General features: G+C 43.2%; 1 protein-coding gene across 1 annotated transcript in view; it reads left to right on the plus strand.

The window, feature by feature from the left end:
- LOC110437587 overlaps window positions 7,434–25,048 on the plus strand; it is a 52,996-nt gene continuing 35,381 nt past the window's right edge. The window contains exons 1-4 of the mRNA XM_021466062.1: window positions 7,434–7,532; window positions 7,659–7,933; window positions 8,124–8,484; window positions 8,587–8,732. Of these exons, the coding sequence (XP_021321737.1) occupies window positions 7,434–7,532; window positions 7,659–7,933; window positions 8,124–8,484; window positions 8,587–8,732 (881 nt within the window). The remainder of the gene's footprint in view (window positions 7,533–7,658; window positions 7,934–8,123; window positions 8,485–8,586; window positions 8,733–25,048) is intronic.

Here is a 25,048-nt window from a genome sequence, read left to right on the forward strand (position 1 = left end):
TTTTCTTTTCAAGATAGCATGATTAACTAATAATCTATTTAAGGAAAGTAAATAATTAAAGGGAAAAGGGAATGCAGAAAGGATAAATATTTATAACTACTGATCTTACCTTTCGGCGATGGTTCAATATTTTAAGTCTTCTTAACAAGACTTCTCACCGTGTTCATTCTTCAGGTGCGTCATTTGATTCAGGTGCGGACCTTGACGTCTGCACCTCTTGATACGGTGTCACCCATGTTCTTCGTTTGCCCAGCAGTTCGAAGTGCGGCGTTGGCAGTAACCTGCTCAGTGTGTTTGTGCTCGTAGATCCAGGTCCTTCACTTGGTAGAGTCTGAGAGTTATAAAACTCCTCCGTGTTTTGCTCAAAGTGTACCTGCTCATAGAGACAAGGCAGAGATCAAGTGCATGGGTCCTGTTGGTGGAAAACACCAACAGAACCAAAAGTGTATTTGTTCTTCTCTAACCTTAAGCATAGTGAGCAAGACAAATTTGATGGATAATAAGATCATGAGTGTAGTAATTAAAACATTTGTCAGATCAGATCGCTTCAACCTTATAGAAAGATAATCTATCTATGTATATGTCTTTTTCTTTATATCTCTCAAAGATTGAGTGTGTAACATTTTAGCTCGTATGATTAGGAGTGTGGGATCATGGAGGTAGTACTAAGAACAAGGATTAAAGGACTAAACAGGTTGAATCAGTTGGGTTGGTTAATCTAGAGTTGTAAATCATACATGTTTGTCTCTTTTATTTATATGAACGCAAGAACCAAGGAGAAGCTTATAAAAGTGATAGTCAAGTACCTTAAGATGTTACCTTGCTTGAAGAGTGATGGTACAGTATCACCTTGTGGAAGCTTTTCTTTCTTAGCGGTTGTGCATCGTGTTTGTGGCACCCTCCATGGATCATCTCTCTATGATGAATGAGCTATGTCCTTCTTGTGCAAATTGTTAAACTTCATGTGTCACTCTCTTCGTCTCTGATGTGAGTTTATCTCAGGACTTCCCAAATCGATTTTGAAAGTTTTTCTGCAGGGGTTAGTCCGACAAAAATATACCAATGTCTACACAAGCAGTTTTTAGTTCAATAACCGAACTAGACTCCATGTCTAATCAGATTAAGGAAGGCTGTTTAACCTAAGCACCATGCTTAATTTAAAAGCCAATAGAAGTATGTGCAGTACTTCCAAACTAACACTTACTAGTAAATAGACAAAGGTAGCATGACAGCATTTATAGAGATCTACTCAAGTGGAGATGAAGTAGTGTGATTTGTATTTAACAAATTGAGCATGTCTTAAAGGTAGGGACAACCAACATAGCAACAAGGCAAATGTTGTAAAGTACTCCCCCAAGCTTGAATTTTGCAAAATTCAAGTTTGGATGAATTTAATGTTGTATGATGATTGGTTGGACATACCTTGTGCTTGTCATTCATCCGATCTTCTTGCTCCAATCCTGTAAAGGCTAGTGACAAGAATACCCGAAGGAATATTTTTACAATTATCCTTATATGCTCAATACACAAGGTAATGTTGCAAATAATTAAAAACTCATGTTACGATCTGATTAGTGCTTATTTTAGGACACTAAGCTTGTCCTTGGGAAACCATCAATTTATGTCGGCGAAGTGGTTTCCCTTCCAACGCTGACCTAAATCAAGATCAACTCAACGAGATCTGCAATATTTATTATAGACATATGCATCGACAACCGCCCTTTTAAAGTTTTTATAAATAGAAAGGAAGAGGGGGTTGGAGATCTTAAATGTGGTGATGTTGGAGAGACCAATAGATTGGGAAGATGTTGCATATGAGCATGGAGTAAACAAAGTGGCTATGAAATAAATTCCATGATCATTAATGTTATTTTCGTCTCCATTCTGAATGTTTAGAGTTCCTCTTGGATTGGTCTCACTTATGTCCTCTTCTATAGTTGGATGAATCCCATCTTCAAAGTCAGTCAAGAACTCACCATTTGAAATTGAACCAAAGTCAGAATTCATTAAGGCTTCTTCCTTATCCATCCATTCTACACATTCTAGCCATTTAGAACTTGTGATCAGGAAAGGGGAGGTGTTAGAATTTTCAATATGGCTTAGCTCTCCTTTACTTGATGTGTCATCCTCGACTTCTTCATAACAGGAACCAGGACATTCTCTAAGAGAACCATTATTGCGAGGATTTGAATTATCCCTGCTTGAAGGTCTCTTATGGAACCAGAAGTCTAAACCATCAGCATCTGAAAGATTTAAGGTCGGAATTCCTTCCTCCCTTGGTGAATTTTGGGGTATTGATGGTTTAGGATCGATAGCTAAAGTTTGGAATTGAAGTGGTTGTGATCTGGCTATCGAAACTTCTTCTTCTTGTCTACGAACTGGTTCTGTCTCTTTCTCAGGGATATAAAAGCTAGTAGACTTTCCACTTAATAAATCAATCAAATTCCAAGCTTCACTAGCAGGTAGGTGATAGAAGGATCCTCTAGAGGCTGTATTCAAGGTTTGCTTATTTTCCCTACTAAGGCCCTCAAAAAAGTGAATTAGAAGAACTTCTTCTGGAATAGAAAGCTTTGGGCCAGTGAGAGTAAGGTTAATAAAGCGGTCCCATGATTTCCTAAGAGATTCTTCTTCCAGTTGTCTAAAAGAAATAATCTCACGCCGAAGTTCCGCCACTTTGGAGATTGGAAAATATTTAGAAAGAAAACTACTATATAACTCCTTCCAATCTCCATGAACACTCCCTACTTTGAGTTTGTACCAATGTCTAGCTTTTACCGTTAAAGAGAACGGAAAGAGCTTCCATTTGAGGGTCTCATCAGACATTCCTTCTATGCGAAGGAGGTCACAGACTTGATAAAACTCTCTTAGGTGTGTGTATGGGTTTTCCTCACCTTCTCCCGAGAAAGGTTGTTTTTGAACAAATTCTATGTATTCGGGGTCTATCTCAAAACTAGATGCTATGATAGGCTTTGAAGATTTTGGTGGTTCGAGATGTATGCCCGTAGGTCTATGAAATTCATAGATAGACATGTTTGAATTCATGATAGACCAGAGATCAAGGATTAGATAAGAAGAAAGATTAGCAGAGATGAGGCAAAGGATAAAAGGAAAATATATTTTTTTATATATTTTTATTTAGAAAATGATTAAGCTAGTTCGCAGTCAACTCAGCAACCGTTTCCTTGGCAACGGCGCCAAAAATGCTTGTTGACACTTGCTAACACCACTTGAATACTAGGTTATCATCCCCAGCATGGCACTAGAGTGTACTATGGTATTTATACGCACACAGATAATCCACAAGCGCACGGATACCGTTGAAGCTTTTACCCAGTTAAAGGTTTTATCGTATCCACAGGGAAACGGGAGAACCAACTACGCTCTAACTTAACCAAGATAAGTAAATAGATGTAAATAGGAAAGATGGTAGAATCGAATAAGAACAATATTACAGGTAAGATAACAGTGAGTGATAATATGGGAATAGAGAATAGAGCAATTCTAGTATATGGGCGATGGTAGCAGAATAGAGAGGATAACTATGGTTTCTCTACTTCAAAGGGGTATGTCTATGTGTGGGATGAACCACGTGATAAGAGTACACCACAAAGGATGCTTATCCTTAGGCCGATAAACCCTACCCGTCCTGCTAACAAGAGGTGGACTACAGAGGACCAACGTAACTGTCACCTACGCGGCCTACCACACGATCCAGCTAGACAGGGGATATCCACAAGTAATCTAGGTCTAAGCACCACGCTTACACCAATACTACAACTCTCACCTATAGCGTCCTATAGATTAAAGTACTCAAAAGAGTTGTGAACCAGAACATACATGATTAATAATTGCATAATGAATTATAAGTAGATTACTAGAGTCATCCCATGAGCAAGCTTGATTAGAGCTTGATCATGATGAAGTACAACTGGAGGAAGAACCGACAGGCCGACCTCTCCTCTAATCCTCCTTCGCTCTCCATCTCGCTACTATCTAGATCTACTCTAGTTTAGAGAAGAGAGGAGAGCTCTCATCTCTAAACCCTAGCTTTTGCTCTGTCTATGAATAATGATCAAGGGGTGCCTCCTCCAAGGGCCAGGGGGTCTGGTTATATAGTCCCCTCAAGTGAACCTGGGCCGTCGGATCAAACCGACATTGATTGAACGGTTATTCTTGATCCTTTAGGTCGGTGGAGATCTCCCGAGAGAAAGAGTCCTGATTGGGCTCCAAGTCAGGGCGGGCGCCCAGGGCAGGAGGGCGGGCGCCCTGCCTCTGGCCCCGTTCGGCCTCCGCTTCCTTCCCGTGGCTTCTGGAGTCTTCTAGATGTAAGATAATTGCGCGGCATGTTAATATCTCTATGTAATCCCGACGTGCGGGCCTTTCTTCCGTATTTCCTGATAACCCCCTGCAGAAATAGACAAACACCAAAACTCATGAAATTCTGTCAGATAAAACCCTAAGTCTAGATGTTGATTTCATTTAGATCCTTTTCTTTGTTTATTTGATAATTAAATTTGATACTTAAGGACCGTCAACAGCAGCACAGTTTCAGGCCGTGCCGAGGGACTCCATTGCTCCGCCTCCACCTCCTTTGTCTTAGGTTTTTGGTGCTTAATGCCAAAGGGGGAGAGAGTGAGAGTATGTTATTAGGGGGAGCTAGAGCTAGCTAGTGAAGGCTCTTGATTATTTTGTGTGCTACTCCATGCATCATGTTTACGTTTATGCATTGCATTTGTGTGAGATACTCTTGTGAGATACACTTATGGTTGTGAGACATGACCCTTTTTGCTTCATTGTGATTTCTTTATGTCATGTGTTTGGCTCATATTACTTTGCTTCCGCGTTTTTACGCCGTTGTTCTGTGAGCCACATGTGTTTATATCCTGTTGTATACATCCCACATATATGGATGCAGGATGGTAGACTTGGTTGATATAAGCATGCATAATCCTTTTTGTTCTTATTGTCTCATGCTTATAGAAACCAAGTCATTTGAAAACCTCATTTCCTTTCATACTCGAGGTTATTGTCATCAATCACCAAAAAGGGGAGGTTATTGTCATCTAGGCCCCTAATGATTTCGGTGATTAATGACAATGTTGATTACTCTGACTAACGTGTGTTTTCAGAGGCAAAGTCATTAGTAAGGTCATGGTAATAGGTACTCGATGAACAGGGACATACATGCCTACTTAATAGTGGAAATCGTTTCGGTTTTCAAAGGATGGATGGACATCGTCAAGACTAGACTAGGTCTAAGTGCCATATGATGAAGAAGGGCACTTAGAGTAGTTTAGGACTTTGTTTTCCTTTGACCGTACTATTAAGAGGGGCTTTGATCTAGTAGCTTGACTTAGGCAAGGCTTTAGGTTTAGGTGTGGTGCACACTTGGTAAACCTAGCACTAGGCAGCTCAGAGATAGTCCTTGGATTGAGAAGAACCAACTTTGTTTTGGAACAGTTGCGTTTCGACGAAGTTAGGGTGCCTAAGTAGGCACCAGACGCTGCACCGGATGCTCTGTGAGTGCATCCGGTGAGGTCCTTTAGCCGTTGGAGTCTTTGGTGCCTAGGGTTAGGCACCGGATGCTAGCACCGGACTCACCAGGTAGCGTCCGGTCCCATACCCAGGGAGTGTGTAAACTTGCCCTGAGCACCGGATGCTAGCACCGGACGCACCGGGTAGCGTCCGGTCTTAAACTCAGGAAGTTTGTAAAACTCCTCGGAGCACCGGACGGTGTCACCGGACGCTTGGTGCAGAGCGTCCGGTGCAACATCAACAGTGTCCGGTGACCCCATTTTCAGTGGAAAACGGTTGGCCGACCCTTGGACTTCGTGGGGGCGTATTTATACTCCTCCACCTCGTCCATGAGAGGTCTCTTGCCCATTTGAACATCTGAGAAACTTGTTGTGGAGCAAGAGAGTAGCAATAGCCTAGAGAGGATTGAGATTTGAGAGAATTCTTATGAGAATCCTTCTCTAGTTGAATTCCAAGAGTCAAGTGTGCATCCACCACTCTCTAGTGCCTTGTTTGGGTCAAGTGAGAGTTCTTTGCTTGTTACTCTTGGTGATCGCCATCACCTAGACAGTTCGGTGGTGATTGGAGGCACGAAGACCGCCCGAAGTTTTTGTGGGTGGCTCGTGTCAAGCTTGTGAGCGGTTTTGGGCGATTCACCGAGACGAAGTGTCGAAGAATCAGCCCATAGAGAGCCATTGGTCCTTGCACGGACCAAGGGGGAGCAAGACCCTTTGCGCGGGTGCTCCAACGAGGACTAGTGGAGAGTGGCGACCCTCCGATACCTCGGCAAAACATCGCCGAGCACTTTCTTCCACTACTCCTTTACTTTCTAGCATTTACTTTGTGTTTTTACATTCCTAGAATTGCCATGCTAGAATAGGATTGGAACTAGGTTGCAAATCTTTTTATCCGGTAGCTCTCTAATCACACTAGACACAAGGGGTTGAATTGGAGCTTATAGGTTGCTTAAATTTTTAGAGAAGCCCAATTCACCCTCCTCTTGGGCATCTTGATCCTTTTAGCCTTGATGAGCGCGTAGTTGCGTGTGGTCTGAGAGAGGGCATCCCCTATGGGCATGCCATGGATGTTGCCTAGGTACTTGGTGTCAATGGTGATGTATCTCTGCTTCGCTCGATGACTAGGCGTCCGCTTAGCCACCGATAGTTGCTGGGGATCCTGCCGGTGACCTCGGATGCAAGATGTGTAAGACATAATCTACAACTAATCCTTTCTTTCTCTAATAGTGATCATAGGCAGGCAATAGGTCAGCCCTTGGTCATATAGGAGTATGGCAATAGGCCTTTCTAGTACAGTAGTGGGTAGAAGCATACATCAGCCATACTTGGTAGGCGGATGATGTATGTGGTGTACTAGGAGTAGTTGGGGCTGTACTCAGCCATGCCTTGTGTACGTTATAGTTGGTACAAGGCCTGTATATATACACTATGTATGCAATGAAGGGAAAGCAATTCAAGTGCCACATTTCCTGGGTTCAAGTTTTAGCCAGCGCTGAAACTGAGTGTGTGTGTGTGTGTGCCTGAGCTCGGCTCATCTTCTACCTTGGGTCAGGGTAGAGGAAGAGGGAAGGTGAGTAGGGACTACTCACCAGGTGCTTGTGTCCAGGTGCCAACAATTGGTATCAGAGCCGTACAAGCCATAGCTAGGTCCACCAACCAGCAATGGCAGAGAGTGCGATCCGGAACGACAGTGGGGAGGGAGGTGATCGCTAGCTCTAGCCAGTACCACCGCAGGTCAAAGTACGCGTGGTCAAGGAGTATGGCGGTAGCAGCTCCTGACCCATGCTCACCCGCACCAACTATGGTGAGTGGGCAGTGCAGATGAAGTGGAAGTTATGGGTGCAGAAGTGGTAGCGGGCGGTTGAGGAGGATGACCAGAGCGAGGATGTCCATGTGGGGGTCATGGAGGCGCTCATGGCCTCAACGTCAGCGGAGTACCACGAGGCGCTGGGCGCCAAGGAGACCGCGAAGCAAGCCTGGGAGATGCTGGAGTCGCTGCGCGTCGGCTCGGACTGAGCCAAGCAGGCCAGGATTCAGCAGCTGCGCCAGGAGCTCAACGACATCCGGTTCAAGTCTGCAGAGTCGGTGGAGGACTTAACTCTTTGTCTCCAATCTCTGGCCACGTAGCTGGCCACCTACGGCAAGAAGGTGGAGGACGAGGACCTCGTCACCAAGCTGCTATGCGTCATGCCGGTGAAGTACTCGCAGCTCGCCATGTCCATCGAGACGATGTTGGACATCTCCACACTGTCTCTAGAGGATGTGGCTAGGCGGCTACGGGTGGCAGAAAGCCGCAGCACGGCAGCCCCGGAGAAAGAGAAGCCCAAGTTGCTGCTGACCGAGGAAGAGTGGACCGCGCCCATGAAGGACAAGCAGCAGAGATGGCGCAAGGGGCACGGGAAGTAGCCGACGGACAAGAAGAAGAAGAAGAAGAACACCGACCCCAATGCCTGTAGGCGCTGCGGGAAGGTGGGGCACTGGGCACAGGAATGCCCAGAGAAGAAGCCAGAGAAGAAGGAAGAGGCCCATCTAGCTTGGGACGACAGCGACGACGAGTGCGCTTTGTTGATGGGGGAGTATTGTGCGTTGCAGGAAGGCAAAGGAGGGGAAGCTGAGGCGGAGCAGCGGATTGCGCCGCAGGCCGTCGAACTTGACGAGTCACGCGCTCGTTCTCCTTGGAGCGGCTGGTGACAAGCTGGAGCAGAGGTGGTATCTGGACTCAGGTGCGAGCAACCACATGACAGGGAGCCATGCCATCTTCTCCGAGCTCGATGAGACAGCCACCAGAAGCGTGAAGTTCGGTGATGGCTCAAGGGTGCAGATCCGTGGCCACAGCACCATCCTCTTTCGGTGCCAGAACGGCGAGCATCATGCCCTGATGGACGTTTACTTCATCCCCCAGCTGTGCACCAGCATCATCGGCCTGGGGCAGCTGGACGAACACGGCAGCGAGGTCCTGATTCACGAAGGAATGTTGCGGATCAGGGACAGGGAGTGGCATCTTCTCGACAAGGTATAGCGCTCCCGTAACCGTCTCTATCTCCTGGATTTGAAGATAGAGCAGCCTGTGTGTTTGGCAGCGTCGTGCAAGGAGGAGCCATGGCCGTGGCATGGCTGGTTCGGCCACCTCAGCTTCGACGCACTAGGCCGTCTTGGGAAGATGGTGACAGGGCTGCTGGTGATCCAGCATGTCAGCGAGCTGTGCGACAGCTGCTTGGTGTTGACGGTCCATAATGCTCATATTTAACCGTCAACTAATCATGGAAAAGGACCTATATGCAACCAACATCCAAAATTAGGGTTTCATCTGACATAATTCCACGAGTTTTGGTGTTTGTCTATTTCTGCAGGGGGTTATCAGGAAACATGAAGGAAAGGCCCACATGTCGGGTTTACATAGAGATATTAACGTGTGTGCCAATTTTCTATCATCTAGAAGACTCCAGAAGCCACGAGAACGAACGGGAGGCCGATCGGGCCTGGGGGCAGGGCGCCCGCCCTCCCCCCTTGGGCGCCCGCCTAGCTACAGGAGCCAATCAAGCTCCGCCTCGCGGATCATGCTCCACCGACCTAAAGGATTAAGGAAAACCGTGCGATTAAGGTCGGTTTGATCCAACGGCCCACGTTCATTTGGAAGGGCTATATAAGTAGGCCCGCTGGCCCCTGGAGAACATACCTCTTCTACAAAATCAAAGCTAGGGTTTCTATTATTCATCCAAGTACAGAGGATCCCTCTAGTTCATCTAGTTCTAGTTCTAGTTCATCTAGTTCTAGTTAGTTCTAGTTGTAATCTAGAAAATAGGGAGAGAGAAGAGGAGAACGGAGGAGGAGCCAGATTTGTCGGATCTTCCTCAACATTGTACTTTTGCAGCAACTGGTTCGTTCTTCATCGTTCTCCAAGTTCTTCAATTCATAATTCCTAAGTTCTTTAATTACTTTTATTTACATTCAAGTTGTTTATTGGATTCCCGCTTGCATCAAGTGCTCTAGTCTTTGCAACGCTAGAGTAGTAATTAACAGATTAGACGTGGTGTTTAGTCTTGCAATTACCTGGAATTGCACCCAATCATGCGGATTGTTGTGGTAACCCTAGGGTAGTGACAGCCCTCACGGTCGACGTATTCCACCTCGTTCAGATCGGTGTTTGTAGGACCGTAGTTAGAGCTTCCTAGCCCCCTTCTCATCTCTTTCTGTGGTTAGTGTTCTGATGTCCCAAAATAAATAATCTTTGAAGTAATTCTTGATTCTTAGATCAACTATAGAACTCTCAGGAAACTTCGTCTCTTCCCACCAAAAATAATTATATAGTTATCCTTGGGCGATCTTGAATCTTAATTAGTACACTCACGTTCCCTATGGAAAATCGATACCCTGGAATACTCCTAGGTGAAAGCTACATCGGTATCCGTGCGCTTGCGGATTTTTCTGTTTGCGTTTAAAATACCCAACACTTGGTAGGGAAACAAAGGAGGATGCTGTTCCTGAAGGCCGCCAAATACCGCTCGGCGGATCCGCTTGAGCTGGTCCACGGGGACTGTTGATATTTGGGAACGCAATAAGGAATTGATCCGCAAGCGCACGGATATCGGTGAGCACTTCACCCGGGAAGTTATCCAGAGTATCGTATTTATTTTTTTACCACTAGGAGAAAGAGTGCATCTGACTAACCGGTCTATTACTACTAACCTTTTAGGCACAAAGAATGTCTTTCGATGTGAGTGATAAATAGAGAAGACTGCAACCGTAGTCTCTTTCTAACCTTGGTAAGGATGATCTACTGTTCTAATGGGGAGGCTAACGGAATCTAGACACCACAAAGGATGTTCAACCCGCACCTATAAACCCTATCCTTCCTGCTAACGAGATGTGATCTGCAAAGGTAACTCGGAATTGTCACGTTCCTCACTACTACCACGGTCCAGCTAGTCAGGGAATATCTATGAGTACCCCAGCCTAAACACCACGTTTACACCAGCAATGATTACTCTAAACTCTACGCGAAGAGATTAAAGTAAACTCATAAACCAGAAGAGCAATAAAACAAGAACTTACTAGAATTTAGAAGTCGAAATACTGAAGAATCCTAGGAGCAAGCTTCGGGTTAGGAGAACTTGATCCCGCAGGTACAAGCTTGGAGTAGACACCGACAGGCCGGGCTTCCTCCAATCTACACCTCCACTCTATCTCTCTCAATCTAGTAGAAACTAGAAGATCTATTTCTACCTTACATTGATTGCTAAGCCTAAAAAGAAATATTAATTAGAGAAGAGATTTTCCTTTGAGGGCACCCCTCAGTCTCTATGATAATTTCTTCATGTCTTCTCCAGGGGCCAGGGGGTCTCCTTATATAGTCCTCCTCCTATATGCGTTTTTGGATCGGTAGGCGAGGTGGTACTATGTTTTTCTTGATCCAATAGGTCGGTGGAACATCCCGTGCGAAGAGAGTCCTGATTGACATCCAGCAGGGGGCGGGCGCCCAGGTCACCAGGGCGGGCGCCCTGGGCCTGGCCCCTTTCGGCCTCCGTCTTCTTCCCGTGGCTTCTGGAGTCTTCTAGATGGTAGAAAATTGCGCGGTGCGTTGATATCTCTATGTAATCCCGACATGTGGGCCTTTCTTCCTTATTTCCTGATAACCCCCTGCAGAAATAGATAAACAACAAAACTCGTGGAATTCTGTCAGATCAAACCCTAATTCTAGGTGTTGGTTGTATATTGGTCCTTTCTCTTGTTTATTTGATGATCAAAATTGATACTTAAGAACCGTCAACAAATACCCCCATACTTAGGCTTTTACTCATCCTCGAGAAAAGGATGGTTAAGAATAATATCTGGGGTAAAACATTTTAAAACATTCTTTATATTTGCAGGGTGTTAAAATTCCACTGTGTACCATAGTCAGGTATGTTTATGGTTAAGAGTAAAGATCCTTTCTTCTCAATCCTGTCACTTGGAGTTTTTGTATATTTTTGAAAGAAAGTTAGCATACCTTTTGATCCTCATAGGTTCTCTCAGATCACTCATTATCTTTCATATATCTCACTGCGGTTGTCTGAATTTGCAAAAATTCTCCAATATACTTACTTTGCATTTATTGCCTGATCAAAACGGGATCCAAGGAGGGGAATGTCATACTCTTAGATCAAAGACTTTGAAAATTAAAATCTTTGTCAACTCTTACTGGCATATTGCTTATTAGAGGGACCATGGGCTATCATTTTTTTAAGTGGATACCGAGGTACCCCTAATTCTACTGCCGGACACTTGTCCATTTTTTCTGCGAGGTTGTCGAGCACTTGCTCCTTTTTATTTCCTCGAAATATCTCTATTTTTGCATAGCCCATGCCTCTAATGCAATAATACTTCGGAAGAGTGAATTTTTCTGAATAAATGTCTTGATCTTAGGAGCATGATAAATCTCTCAACAAGGGTCTAACTCATTTTGAACAAACTCAATACAGAGTAGATAGCTTTTTATAATCATAATTAATATATTTAGGCATATAAAACACTGAGGATGGTAGCTAGAATTTTGAATATTTTGAAATAAATTCTCCAAGCAACAATGATATCAAGAATAAGAAACTCATACTCTACCATCACATATTCCATAATGAATTAAGTAACATAGGGTTTTAAAATGATTTTATAATAATTGCAAGTTTTTAGGAAATATCACAGATTGAGATTAATCATGATTAGAAATATTTTAATCTTTTTAATTTATCATGTCGGAAACAATATTCTGCCTAATCAAGATATGTGTATGTGTAAAGTAAAGTGTGCAGAGTGTGTACCTGAATCGTGGAGTGGTGTAGTCGGAGTGTGTTTAGGCATGTCGAGTGATCTCTCCCATACTTGTTTTCTGCTTTCTTGCACAAAAAATAAAGTAGAGACACACGAGACATAATAATAATAATATTCTTTATTAATCTTGAGGCATTTATTACAAAAGACTAGTAGCAAACTGATAATAGCAAACTGATGATAATAGCAAACCTAAACCGAATTTAAGGACATATGACTAAAATGTATTGCCTCATGGTCTAATCTAGATAACTTAGCGGCGCTCTAATTCCTTAATCTTCTTGTTGGCACTGGCAAGATCCTGCCTAAGGCCTAGTATAATGGTGTTGTGGTTAGAGAGCCGCCTAGTGAGGGAATTAATCGAGGACTGGAGATCTATGATAACTCTGTCTAGTCTGCGAACGTCCTCATCAATATCGACTATAGTCTTGCGACGCTTGGGAGGTGTCTCAAAAGCATTGAGAGCGTGCTTCGGGGCTGCCTTTGGAGGGATGAAACGGACTTTGGCTGCTCGAATCCCTTCAAAGTAAGGCCTTTCCTCCTCTGTAGTGTAGCGTACACTGCTGATCTCGCCGCTCCGGTTGGTCTTGACTCCAACGACCCTTTCATTGGGTCTAGGTGGAAGGATCCTAGTGCCGGTTGGCACCTTGATAGTGGTCTTTGTCTTGGATGATGATCCTTTGAGGAGTAGGGGTTGTGGCGGTGCGGTGAGAACTGGTTGAGCATGGTAGGATTGGGCGGAGCTGCGTTGGCGTAATGGCATGGCTTCTAGCTGTCGCTCTGTGTTGGCCGGGACGAGAGCACGGGCATCGGGGTCTTCCACAGGCTCCATGTTGAGGTTGAAGGGGAGGACTTCCCAATCATCGTGGTACTTCTCGGCCATTGGAGTAGCAAGGAACTAATCAAACTCTAATTGAAGGAGAGAAGGCTTGGTGGCTTGGTGTTTGAAAACTGAGGTCAGGGGTCTGTTTATATAGGGGTCAAAAGGTGCCTCTATGGGTTGTTCGGGTTGCTCCCGTTGACGTGCGTGTGAAACTTTCCATCCGAGGGATTATTCGAATTACCATAAGTGCATTTTCCATAACAGAGAAAATCGGGACCGAGGGGGAACAGGAGCTGGGCGCCCGCCCACCTGAGCTGGGCGCCCGCCCTCTCGCTGGCCCCTCTGTGGGCCCACTTTCTCGAGCGCGTTTCTAGATGCGAAATTATTTAGAAAAATATATATATGACCCAAAATCATCAGACTAAAAAGGTCCGGCTCTAATTCTCCATAGGAAGGTAAAAATGGACTACGTCTATTTCTTCAAATTCTTCATTGGGTTCTAAAAATAATTTAAGACGTTGACCATTTACCTTGAATAACGTACCTTCGCTATTTTAAAGTGTGATAGCTCCGTGGGATGATGAATTAATTACCTTGAATGGTCCTTCCCATTTGCTCCGGAGTTTTCCATGCCCGAAAAGCTTCACCCTGGAATTAAAAAGTAATACCTTATCTCTGGGTGTGAACTCCTTCTTCTTGATTCTCTTGTCATGCCACCTTTTGACTCTTTCTTTGTAGATCTTTGAATTGTGATATGCCTTCTCTCGCCATTCTTCCAATTCTGATAGTTGCATTCTTCTATAATCTCCAGCAACATCTAGGTCCATATTCCATCTCTTTATGGCCCAGTGTGCTTTGAACTCTAGTTCAACAGGTAGATGGCAAGTCTTCCCGTACACCAATTGGTATGGAGACATTCCGATTGGGGTCTTGTATGCTGTCCGGTATGCCCAGAGTGCATCGGGTAACTTGTCTTTCCACGCCGTTCCCATTTCATTTACTGTCTTCTGAAGAATATTCTTGATTTGTTTGTTGGAAGTCTCTGCTTGGCCACTTGTCTGAGGATGATAGGGGGTAGCGACGTTGTGACGGATTCCATGTCTTGATAGATATTGCTTGAAGCGTTTGTCGATGAAGTGTGCTCCTCCATCACTTATCACTACTCTGGGGACTCCAAATCTTGGAAATATAATTTCTTCGAACATCCTCTTTGAACTGACGTTGTCGGCATGCTTGCAAGGTAATGCTTCTACCCACTTGGAGACATAGTCAACCGCCACCAAGATGTACTCGCACTTCTTTGATGGAGGAAATGGACCCATGTAGTCTATTCCCCAGACATCAAAGAGCTCAATCTGAAGGTTGTTGGTGAGTGGCATTGCATCCCTCGTATTTATGTTTCCGTGTCTTTGACATGGCCCACATCTTCTGATATATTGCTTCGTGTCTTCATACATTGTAGGGCAGTAGAATCCACACTGCCAGATCTTTGAATGTGTACGGAATGCTCCATAGTGACCTCCATATGGTGATGAATGACATCTGTCGATGATCTTCCACCCTTCTTCAGTGGTCACACATCTCCTGAGTAAGCCATCAGAGCATACTCGGAAGAGGTATGGCTCATCCCATATATGTGAACGACTTTCTTGAATAAGCTTCTTCTTGTTTGCTCCTGGTGGTACATACCCTGAAACCATAAAATTAACAATATCTGCATACCAGGGGTCAGACCTGTTAATCCCGTAGAGCATGTCGTCCCGGAGTGAATCATTGATGGGGGTTTCCTGTGGACTCTTAAAGTACATTCTAGACAAGTGATCAGCAACAGAATTTTCTACTCCCTTTTTATCTTTTATTTCTAAGTCAAATTCTTGGAGTAATAAGATCCATCTAATCAGGCGAGGTTTAGCATCTTTTTTAGTGAGCAAATATTTTAGTGCAGCATGATCAGTGTAAACAATTATTTTAGCTCCAACTAAATAAGATCTAAATTTATCAATGGCAAAGACAACAGCCAGAAGCTCTTTTTCAGTGGTTGCATAATTAAGTTGAGCTCCTGTCAAAGTTTTACTGGCATAAGCAATTGCATGATGCTTCTTATTTTTAGTTTGTCCTAATACTGCCCCCACAGCATAATCACTAGCATCACACATAATTTCAAAAGGCAACGACCAATCAGGGGGTTGAATGATTGGTGCAGAGATGAGTGCTTTCTTTAATAAATTAAAAGATGTTAGACATGCATCATCAAATTTGAAAGGAGCATCCTTGGCTAGCAAAAGAGTAAGTGGTCTAGCAATAAATGAAAAATCTTTTATGAATCTACGATAAAAACCAGCATGGCCAAGAAAGCTTCGAATTCCTTTTATATTCACAGGTGGAGGTAGTTGTTCAATTACTTCAATTTTAGCATTGTCTACCTCAATACCTCTTTCAGACACTAAATGTCCTAGCACTATTCCTTCTCTAACCATAAAATGACATTTTTCCCAATTAAGGATTAAGTGCTTTTCTTCACATCTTTGCAAAACCTTGTCTAAGTTTTCAAGACAACTATCAAAAGTTTTTCCATAAACAGAGAAATCATCCATGAAAACTTCCATAATCTCTTCAATCATATCAGAAAATATAGACATCATGCATCTTTGAAAAGAAGCTGGTGCATTACATAACCCAAAAGACATTCTACGGTAAGCATAGGTTCCATATGGGCATGTAAAAGTGGTTTTGCTTTGATCGTCGGGATGGATCGGGATCTGATGATACCCTGAATATCCATCTAAGAAACAGAAGAACGAATGGTTTGCTAACCGCTCTAGCATCTCATCTATAAAAGGTAAAGGAAAGTGATCTTTTCTCGTGGCTTTGTTTAGTTTTCTATAGTCTATGCACATCCGCCATCCTGTGACGGTGCGTTGCGGAATTAGCTCGTTCTTTTCATTCATAATAACAGTCATGCCTCCCTTCTTAGGCACAACTTGCACTGGGCTTACCCACTCACTGTGCGGCAAAGGATATATAATCCCTGCATGCAGCAACTTTATAACTTCCTTTTTAACTACCTCTCTCATAGTGTTATTAAGTCTATGTTGGGGTTCTCGAGAGTGGTGAGGTCGTTGTCCCGATCTTCATGACGTAGGATAACTAGCTGAAGATCAGCCGATAACTTGCTGCAAGCAGCGAGGATAACTAGTGCAACCTGACGACACGCACAAGGAGCCAACCACCGTCTCTATACGGCAGCCTGAACCAAGGATTCGCCCAACCACACTCTCAAAGAACCAACCTACGCAACCTGAACTCGAGGATCAGGAGCACGGATTGGGTGCTGATGACGCGGCCGCTTCTGTAATCTCCGCGAAGGAAAACACAAGAGCAAAGGGGTAGAGATCACTCTCTGAATTTGTTAGCACACAACTGAACAAAGGGGTTCTGTATTTCAATTATCAAAGTCTTCGATTACAATGAGTCTTAGGGGGTATTTATACTAGCAACAGCCCTGCTAGATAGGTATGAAAACGAAATAGAATTTCTGAGGGAAGGCAATGTGAAAGGTCCCCTCGAAATGGATTCCCGAAGTGACTTCGCGTGACTGTTGGCCTCCAGAGCAGTTTCCAATAAACTGACCATAACTTTTTATTGGGAAGTCCAAATGATGAACCGTTTCTTGGGTGTGAAACTAGACTCCAAGACCTTTCCAGCAACGTATGCCATGCACCACAAAACGCTGTAGATTGGTACAGTTTTACTTGGCAAGTTGTACCAACATTCTGTCACGACAGACTGTTGACCTTCTGAGCAGTCTGTACTAATTCTGGTCTAGAGGCAATATGGAGCATCCAAACTGGTCGCCACTAGATTTATTGGAAAGTAGACTCGTCAAGCTTTCCAACAAGCGCTCATGGACCTTAATATCTTTTGTGAGTGAAAAGTTATGAAGATTCTTTGCACTGGTCCGTTTTTGACTTGCACTGGTCCGTTTTTGACTTCTTCTGGAACTTGCACTGGTCCGTTCTTCAGGGTCCGATTCATCCTTCTCTTCTTCTATATACCTGAGTACAATCAAGGTACAACACTTAGGTAGTATATAATTCTCATTAATATTAAAATTAATCTCAAAAAGTAGCGCATTCACCTCTTGTTGTAGCTTCTTGGCTCGGCTACGTGTAATTGCTCCATCAATGGCTTGGGCTGGTGCCGGCGTAGTCGGTGTAGAGGTTGGTGTGGAATTAGAGGGAGCATGCTTGGTTGGGATGTCCTCATCATCCTCCCCCTCTTGAAAAGGAGTCGACCTCGACTCTAATTCTTCTAATCCGAAGAATGGTGTCAAGTCAGCAACATTGAAGGTTGTGCTAACACCATAATCTTCAGGAAGCTCAATCTTGTAGGCATTATCATTGATCCTGGACAGCACTCTGAATGGACCATCTCCCCGTGGCATCAACTTGGATTTACGCTTGTCAGGAAAGCGGTCTTTGCGAAGATGTACCCACACTAAATCTCCGGGCTCAAATATCACCTTCTTGCGATGCTTGTTTGCCCAATCAGCATAGTACTTGGACCTTCTTTCGATTGCTTCTTTGGTCTTCTCATGAATCTTCTTGACATATGATGCACGCTTGGATGCTTCCATGTTAATCCTTTTCTGCAATGGTAGAGGCAACAAATCGATCGGAGCAAGGGGTTTGAATCCATACACAACTTCAAAAGGACACATATTAGTTGTAGAATGTACTGCCCTGTTGTAAGCGAATTCCACATGTGGCAAGCACTCTTCCCACTCCTTCAGGTTCTTCTTTATCAAGGCTCGTTGCAGCATAGAAAGTGTTCTATTCACAACTTCAGTTTGTCCATCCGTTTGAGGATGACAAGTGGTGGAAAACAGCAGCCTTGTTCCAAGCTTTGCCCACAATGTCTTCCAAAAGTAGCTCAAGAACTTGGTGTCACGGTCTGAAACAATTGTTTTGGGCACGCCGTGTAATCTTACAATATCCCTGAAAAATAGAGAGGCTACGTGGGAAGCATCATCGCTTTTATGACAAGGTATAAAATGTGCCATTTTAGAGAACCTATCAACAACAACAAAAATTGAATCCATTCCCCTCTTTGTCCTAGGTAAACCCAAAACAAAATCCACGCTAATATCTTCCCAAGGGGTATTAGGAATAGGCAAGGGAGTATATAATCCATGAGGGTTCAGTTTTGACTTAGCTTTGTGACATGTGATGCATCTTTGCACAAGTCGTTGAACATCTCTTCTCATCTTTGGCCAGTAGAAGTGATCAGCTAGCATCTCATATGTCTTTCTCCATCCAAAGTGACCCATCAATCCACCCGCATGTGTTTCCTGTAGCAACAAAAGCCTAACAGAGCAGTGGGGTACACACAATTTGTTAGCTCGAAACAAAAATCCATCATGTATATGATATTTTTCCCACCCTTTTCCAGTTGTACAGTTTGCAAATGGTTCTGAAAATTCATGATCAGTAGGGTACAATTCTTTTATGCTTTCAAGTCCTGGAACCTTGACATCTAGTAGATTCAACAAAACATTTTTACGTGACAAAGCATCAGCAACAATGTTTTCTTTACCTTTCTTATATTTCACAACATATGGAAAAGTTTCAATGAATTCAACCCATTTGGCATGTCTACGATTCAGTTTTGCTTGCCCCTTTAAATATTTCAAAGCCTCATGATCTGAATGAATAACAAATTCTTTTGGCCATAAATAATGTTGCCAAGTCTCAAGAGCTCTTACCAAGGCATACAATTCTTTGTCATACACCGAGTAGTTCAGTTGCGCACCTCCTAACTTTTCACTGAAGTATGCAACCGGCTGTCCATTTTGCATTAGGACACCACCGATTCCGATCCCACTTGCATCACATTCAACCTCAAAGGTTTTAGTGAAATCTGGTAACACTAGCAAGGGGGCTTCGGATAGCCTCTTCTTCAATTCTTGGAATGCTCTCTCTTGTGGTTCACCCCATTGGAAGGCAACACCTTTCTTTGTTAACTCATTCAACGGAGCAACTATGGTGCTGAAATCTCTCACAAATCTCCTGTAAAAACCAGCAAGTCCATGAAAACTTCTCACCTGACTCACATTTTCAGGAGTTGGCCAATCCTTGATTGCTTTCACCTTTGATTCATCAACCTGAATTCCTGAACCTGAAACAACAAAACCAAGAAACACAACCTGATCTGTACAAAATGTGCACTTCTCAAGGTTAGCAAATAATTTTTCTTTTCTTAGCACATCCAAAACTTGCTTAATATGATCAACATGTTCCTCCAATGTCTTGCTGTAAATTAGAATATCATCAAAGTAAACAACAACAAACTTTCCAATGAATGCTCGCAAGACATGGTTCATTAATCTCATGAACGTACTAGGGGCATTGGTCAAACCAAAAGGCATAACTAACCATTCATACAGCCCAAACTTTGTTTTAAAAGCAGTTTTCCATTCATCTCCAATCTTCATTCTAATTTGATGGTAACCACTTCTCAAATCAATTTTAGAAAACATCATAGAACCACTCAATTCATCAAGCATATCATCTAGCCTAGGAATAGGATGACGATAACGAACGGTGATGTTGTTTATGGCTCTACAATCTACACACATCCTCCAAGAACCATCTTTCTTTGGCACCAAAATCACAGGAACAGCACAAGGACTTAAACTTTCTCGCACATATCCTTTATCTAAAAGTTCTTGTACTTGCCTTTGAATCTCCTTGGTTTCTTCCGGATTGGTGCGGTACGCCGGACAGTTTGGAAGTGCAGCTCCAGGGATGAGATCAATTTGATGTTCAATACCGCGCAAAGGATGAAGTCCAGCAGGTGTTTCCTTTGGAAAAACATCGACATAGTCCTGCAAAACATGTGCAACAACACTAGGGACAGATGTTAAGTCATTAGCTGAAAGCAATGTGTCCTTGCACACAAGTACAAATAGTACTTGATCTGGGTTTTTCCTCACATCTCTCATTTCAGATTTGGTGGCTATCATCACGAAGTTCTCTCCCTCTCTTTTTCTGTCATCTCTCATATTTGGCTTGTGGCTCTCACTCACTGATTTGTGGAGGGCACTCAAATTATTTTTCTCTCCTTCTTTTGCACTCTCATTTCTCACTTCGGAGCTCTTTTGCAAGTGCTCAGCTAGGATTTGCTGCGGTGTCATGGGTTTCAGAATCAACTCCTTGTTCTTCCACTTGATGGTGTATTGATTGGTTCTACCACAATGTAGAGATGATCGATCATATTGCCATGGTCTTCCCAACAGCATGTGGCACACTGTCATAGGCGCCACATCGCACTCTACAGTGTCAATATATTCACCAATCTTGAATGGAACTTTCACTCTTTGTGCAATCTTAATAGAACCTGAATTATTAAGCCATTGCACATGATATGGATGGGGATGTTTCAGCAGCTTCAACCCAAGCTTTTCAACCATTTCTTTGCTTGCAAGATTGTGGCAACTGCCACCATCAATGATCACTTTGACAACCTTATCTTGCACTTTAACTCTAGTCTGAAAAAGATTGTGTCGCTGTCCATTTTCAGCATCGCTCATTTGTACACTCAAAATCTGAGTTACAACAAGAGCAGCACCAGATTCAAATTCACAGATGTCCTTCTCAAGATTACTCTCACTTCCACTATCTACTTGTTCTTCCTCACTAGTAGATTCATACTCCCCTTGATCATTCACAATGATGGTTCTAGCGTTTGGACACTCTCTTGCAACATGACCACGACCACCACACTTGAAGCACTGAATTCCACTACTCTTGCTGGAAGAACCCACTGAGTTTGCTGATTTGAATTTCTCATTTTGAGCAGCCAACTCTTTGCTACTAGAAGAACCAAGGTTGCTAGATCGTGCACCACCATTTGAGCTGGAAAATGTACCTTTACTTCCACTTCCTTTGGGTGCAAATTTACTTCCACTTGCTGCACTTTTTGTGTTGAAAGATACTCCTCTAGTGGACTTCATATCCTGCTGCAATTGCCGCTCAGCTTTGTTAGCTTGATGCACTAATTCAACAAGATTACGATATTGCTGAAATTCAACAATGCGCTGAATATTCCGATGCAGCTCTGACATAAATCTTGCAATTGTTTGCTCTTCATCTTCAATTACATTGGCTCTAATCATCGCCTTCTCCATCTCTTTATAATAATCATCAACACTGAGGCTTCCTTGCTTCAGATTTTGTAGCTTGTCAAATAAATCACGGCGATAATGTTTGGGGACAAATCTTGCTCTCAGTTCTCTCTTCATTTCAGCCCATGAACGAACATCACCTTGACCAGCTTCTTCTCTTTCATTCAACATTTGCTCCCACCAGATTAGAGCATACCCATCGAACTCAAGAGCAGCCATGGCAACCTTCTTTCTCTCAGAATAATTATGCACACGAAAAATTTTATGCACCTTCAACTCCCATGTAAGATATGCTTCAGGATCAGATCCTCCTTCAAACTGGGGCATGGTGAATTTTAACTTGCCAAACCTCTCTTCATTGTGCTGATTACGCCTACAATTTCTTCGGTGACGACGATCATCATAATGGGGCTGTTCATCCTCTTCTTCAGTATCACTTTCTTCCAATCCAATACCTCTCCCATGTCCATGACCAGCACCTCTACCACCATGATCACGTCGTGGAAAAGGAGGTCTTCTTGCATTGGCAGCAGCTCGCTCTCTACGCCGTTCCCTTGCACGACGAGCAGCTTCTCCTTCGCTTTCTTCATCTTCATCTTCATGGTGACTGCCATTTGCATTATCATGAGGATGAATTTGCAACCGGTTCATGAGTGCTTGAACATTGTTTGTTAGCGTCTCCATGCTTTGTTTCATCTCATCGAATTGTGCCATGGTGACACAATCATCAATCTCCGGATGCTCAGCCATCTTGCTGCAAAAAATTAGTGAAGGCAAAGCAACAATATATATAGAATAGGGAATTATATGTGGAATCTCACAATCTCACCACTCTTACCAACCGAAGCTCATGTGAGTTCCCTGCAGATTACAACGGCCAATGCGAGGTGGTAACCGAGAATGATGGTTGGGAGAATCCAAGATCAGTATTTTCCTATGACGGTGGGTTATTTGTGGAGCTTGGTGGGGATATATTTCTCAAGGAATGCAATCTGAATTCTTGATATTGTAAAGTTAAACCACAATCCAAACTAGAAGTTCAATGCCTAGTGCTGACCACAAGATATGAGTGATGTAAATAGATCAAACACACGCGCAAAGATAATTCAGATTTGATGCAAACAAGGAGTATGCCTAGGATGCAAGTGTTGCAATCAAACCCAAGCAAAATTTTGCACCAAAGATGGATAATGACTGATTGTGTGACTTGATATAAAATTCAGAACTTGAGCACATAAACAGAGTGAATTTTCTACTCTTTCTTCACAACTTTTCTTCCTCAACTCTCCTTTTTTTTCACTTTCCTTTTTTTTTGATACTCTGTTTTTTTTATAACTAAGAACAAGAGCAGATATAACACTTACACACACTTTTTTTTTTGAAACAAGACACAACCGTCAGCGTTCTAACTTGATAGGCTCAAAGTTTACGCGAAGGATGATACCGGTTTCAGATTTTCTTTAGGGATTTGTAGATATAAAAGAGGCACAAAGGACACACAAAGGATATGATGATCAGCAACTAAACAAAACTCTAATGGACTGAAACTTAACCAAACTCATAAGAAAAACAGATTGAAACAAAGGGCTAATGCAATTTTTTTATGGCTTTTTGGTGGATAGGACGAACAAGATATATATATGTAGCTAAGGGTAAAATTCCTGCCGTGGAAACTTGAGCTCTGATACCGGATGGTGAGGTCGTTGTCCCGATCTTCACGACGTAGGATAACTAGCTGAAGATCAGCCGATAACTTGCTGCAAGCAGCGAGGATAACTAGTGCAACCTGACGACACGCACAATGAGCCAACCACCGTCTCTATACGGCAGCCTGAACCAAGGATTCGCCCAACCACACTCTCAAAGAACCAACCTACGCAACCTGAACTCGAGGATCAGGAGCACGGATTGGGTTCCGATGACGCGGCCGCTTCTGTAATCTCCGCGAAGGAAAACACAAGAGCAAAGGGGGGTAGAGATCACTCTCTGAATTTGTTAGCACACAGCTGAACAAAGGGGTTCTGTATTTCAATTATCAAAGTCTTCGATTACAATGAGTCTTAGCGGGTATTTATACTAGCAACAGCCCTGCTAGATAGGTATGAAAACGAAATAGAATTTCTGAGGGAAGGCAATGTGAAAGGTCCCCTCGAAATGGATTCCCGAAGTGACTTCGCGTGACTGTTGGCCTCCAGAGCAGTTTCCAATAAACTGACCATAACTTTTTATTGGGAAGTCCAAATGATGAACCATTTCTTGGGTGTGAAACTAGACTCCAAGAGCTTTCCAGCAACGTATGCCATGCATCACAAAACGCTGTAGATTGGTACAGTTTTACTTGGCAAGTTGTACCAACATTCTGTCACGACAGACTGTTGACCTTCTGAGCAGTCTGTACTAATTCTGGTCTAGAGGCAATATGGAGCATCCAAACTGGTCACCACTAGATTTATTGGAAGGTAGACTCGTCAAGCTTTCCAACAAGTGCTCATGGACCTTAATATCTTTTGTGAGTGAAAAGTTATGAAGATTCTTTGCACTGGTCCGTTTTTGACTTGCACTGGTCCGTTTTTGACTTCTTCTGGAACTTGCACTGGTCCGTTCTTCAGGGTCCGATTCATCCTTCTCTTCTTCTATATACCTGAGTACAATCAAGGTACAACACTTAGGTAGTATATAATTCTCATTAATATTAAAATTAATCTCACAAAGTAGCGCGTTCACCTCTTGTTGTAGCTTCTTGGCTCGGCTACGTGTAATTGCTCCATCAATGGCTTGGGCTGGTGCCAGCGTAGTCGGTGTAGAGGTTGGTGTGGAATTAGAGGGAGCATGCTTGGTTGGGATGTCCTCATCAGAGAGGGTGCAACAGAAGGATCTATTGGAATACGATGGGTACAAATCATAGGACTGATTCCTGTAAGATCTTGGAGTGAGTAGCCAAACACTGAGTGATGTTTCTCAAGAATGGTCATTAATCGCAGAGTTTGATCCTGAGTGAGTTTATCGCTAATGATCACAGGGAACTCTGGATTATTGTTTAGGAAAGCATATGTAAGACCGGGTGGTAAAGTTTTAAGCTCTATGGGGGGTCTAGGTGTTTCTGCAAACTCATCTAAGGGTTCAGGTTCAGAAGGTTCGTCTTCTTCTTCTGTGAAGAAAGGAGTTTCGTCTTCTAAGTCTGGTTCTTCTAAAAGCTCTAGTGATGCAGCCTTTACCTCCTCCATAGGATCAGGCAAAAGATATGATTCGGCCTTATTGTTTAAGGAGTGTGAAATTGTTATTGGGAATTTAAAGGTTTTTCCAAGAGAAATGTGTAGCTTTCCAGTATGACCTTCATAAAGGAGTCTTCTAAAAGGTTGTCCTATCAACAGGTCGAAGTCCCATGTATCAAAGATATAGAAGTTCAAATGAACCATGGAGCCTTCTACCGTAAGAGGTAGGACATTAATAATTCCAAGACTGGGGACTAATTGTCCCGAAGATTCCTTTATGACCTTTGTTGTGGGGGTTAAGACAAGATTTTTAAATAGTTTAAGTGCAAAAGATTCAGACATGATATTGATCCCCACAACAGGATTATATAGAGCATTAAATCGATCAGAATTATAAGCACAGCGTATAGTTATAGAGGGTGTGTCCAAACGGATCACATCAGAGGAAAGCTCTGATTCCTCCAACCATTCGCTACTCATTACTGAGATAAGC

The sequence above is a fragment of the Sorghum bicolor genome, chromosome 8 (assembly GCF_000003195.3).
Source record: "Sorghum bicolor cultivar BTx623 chromosome 8, Sorghum_bicolor_NCBIv3, whole genome shotgun sequence".
Classification (NCBI taxonomy): Eukaryota; Viridiplantae; Streptophyta; class Magnoliopsida; order Poales; family Poaceae; genus Sorghum; species Sorghum bicolor.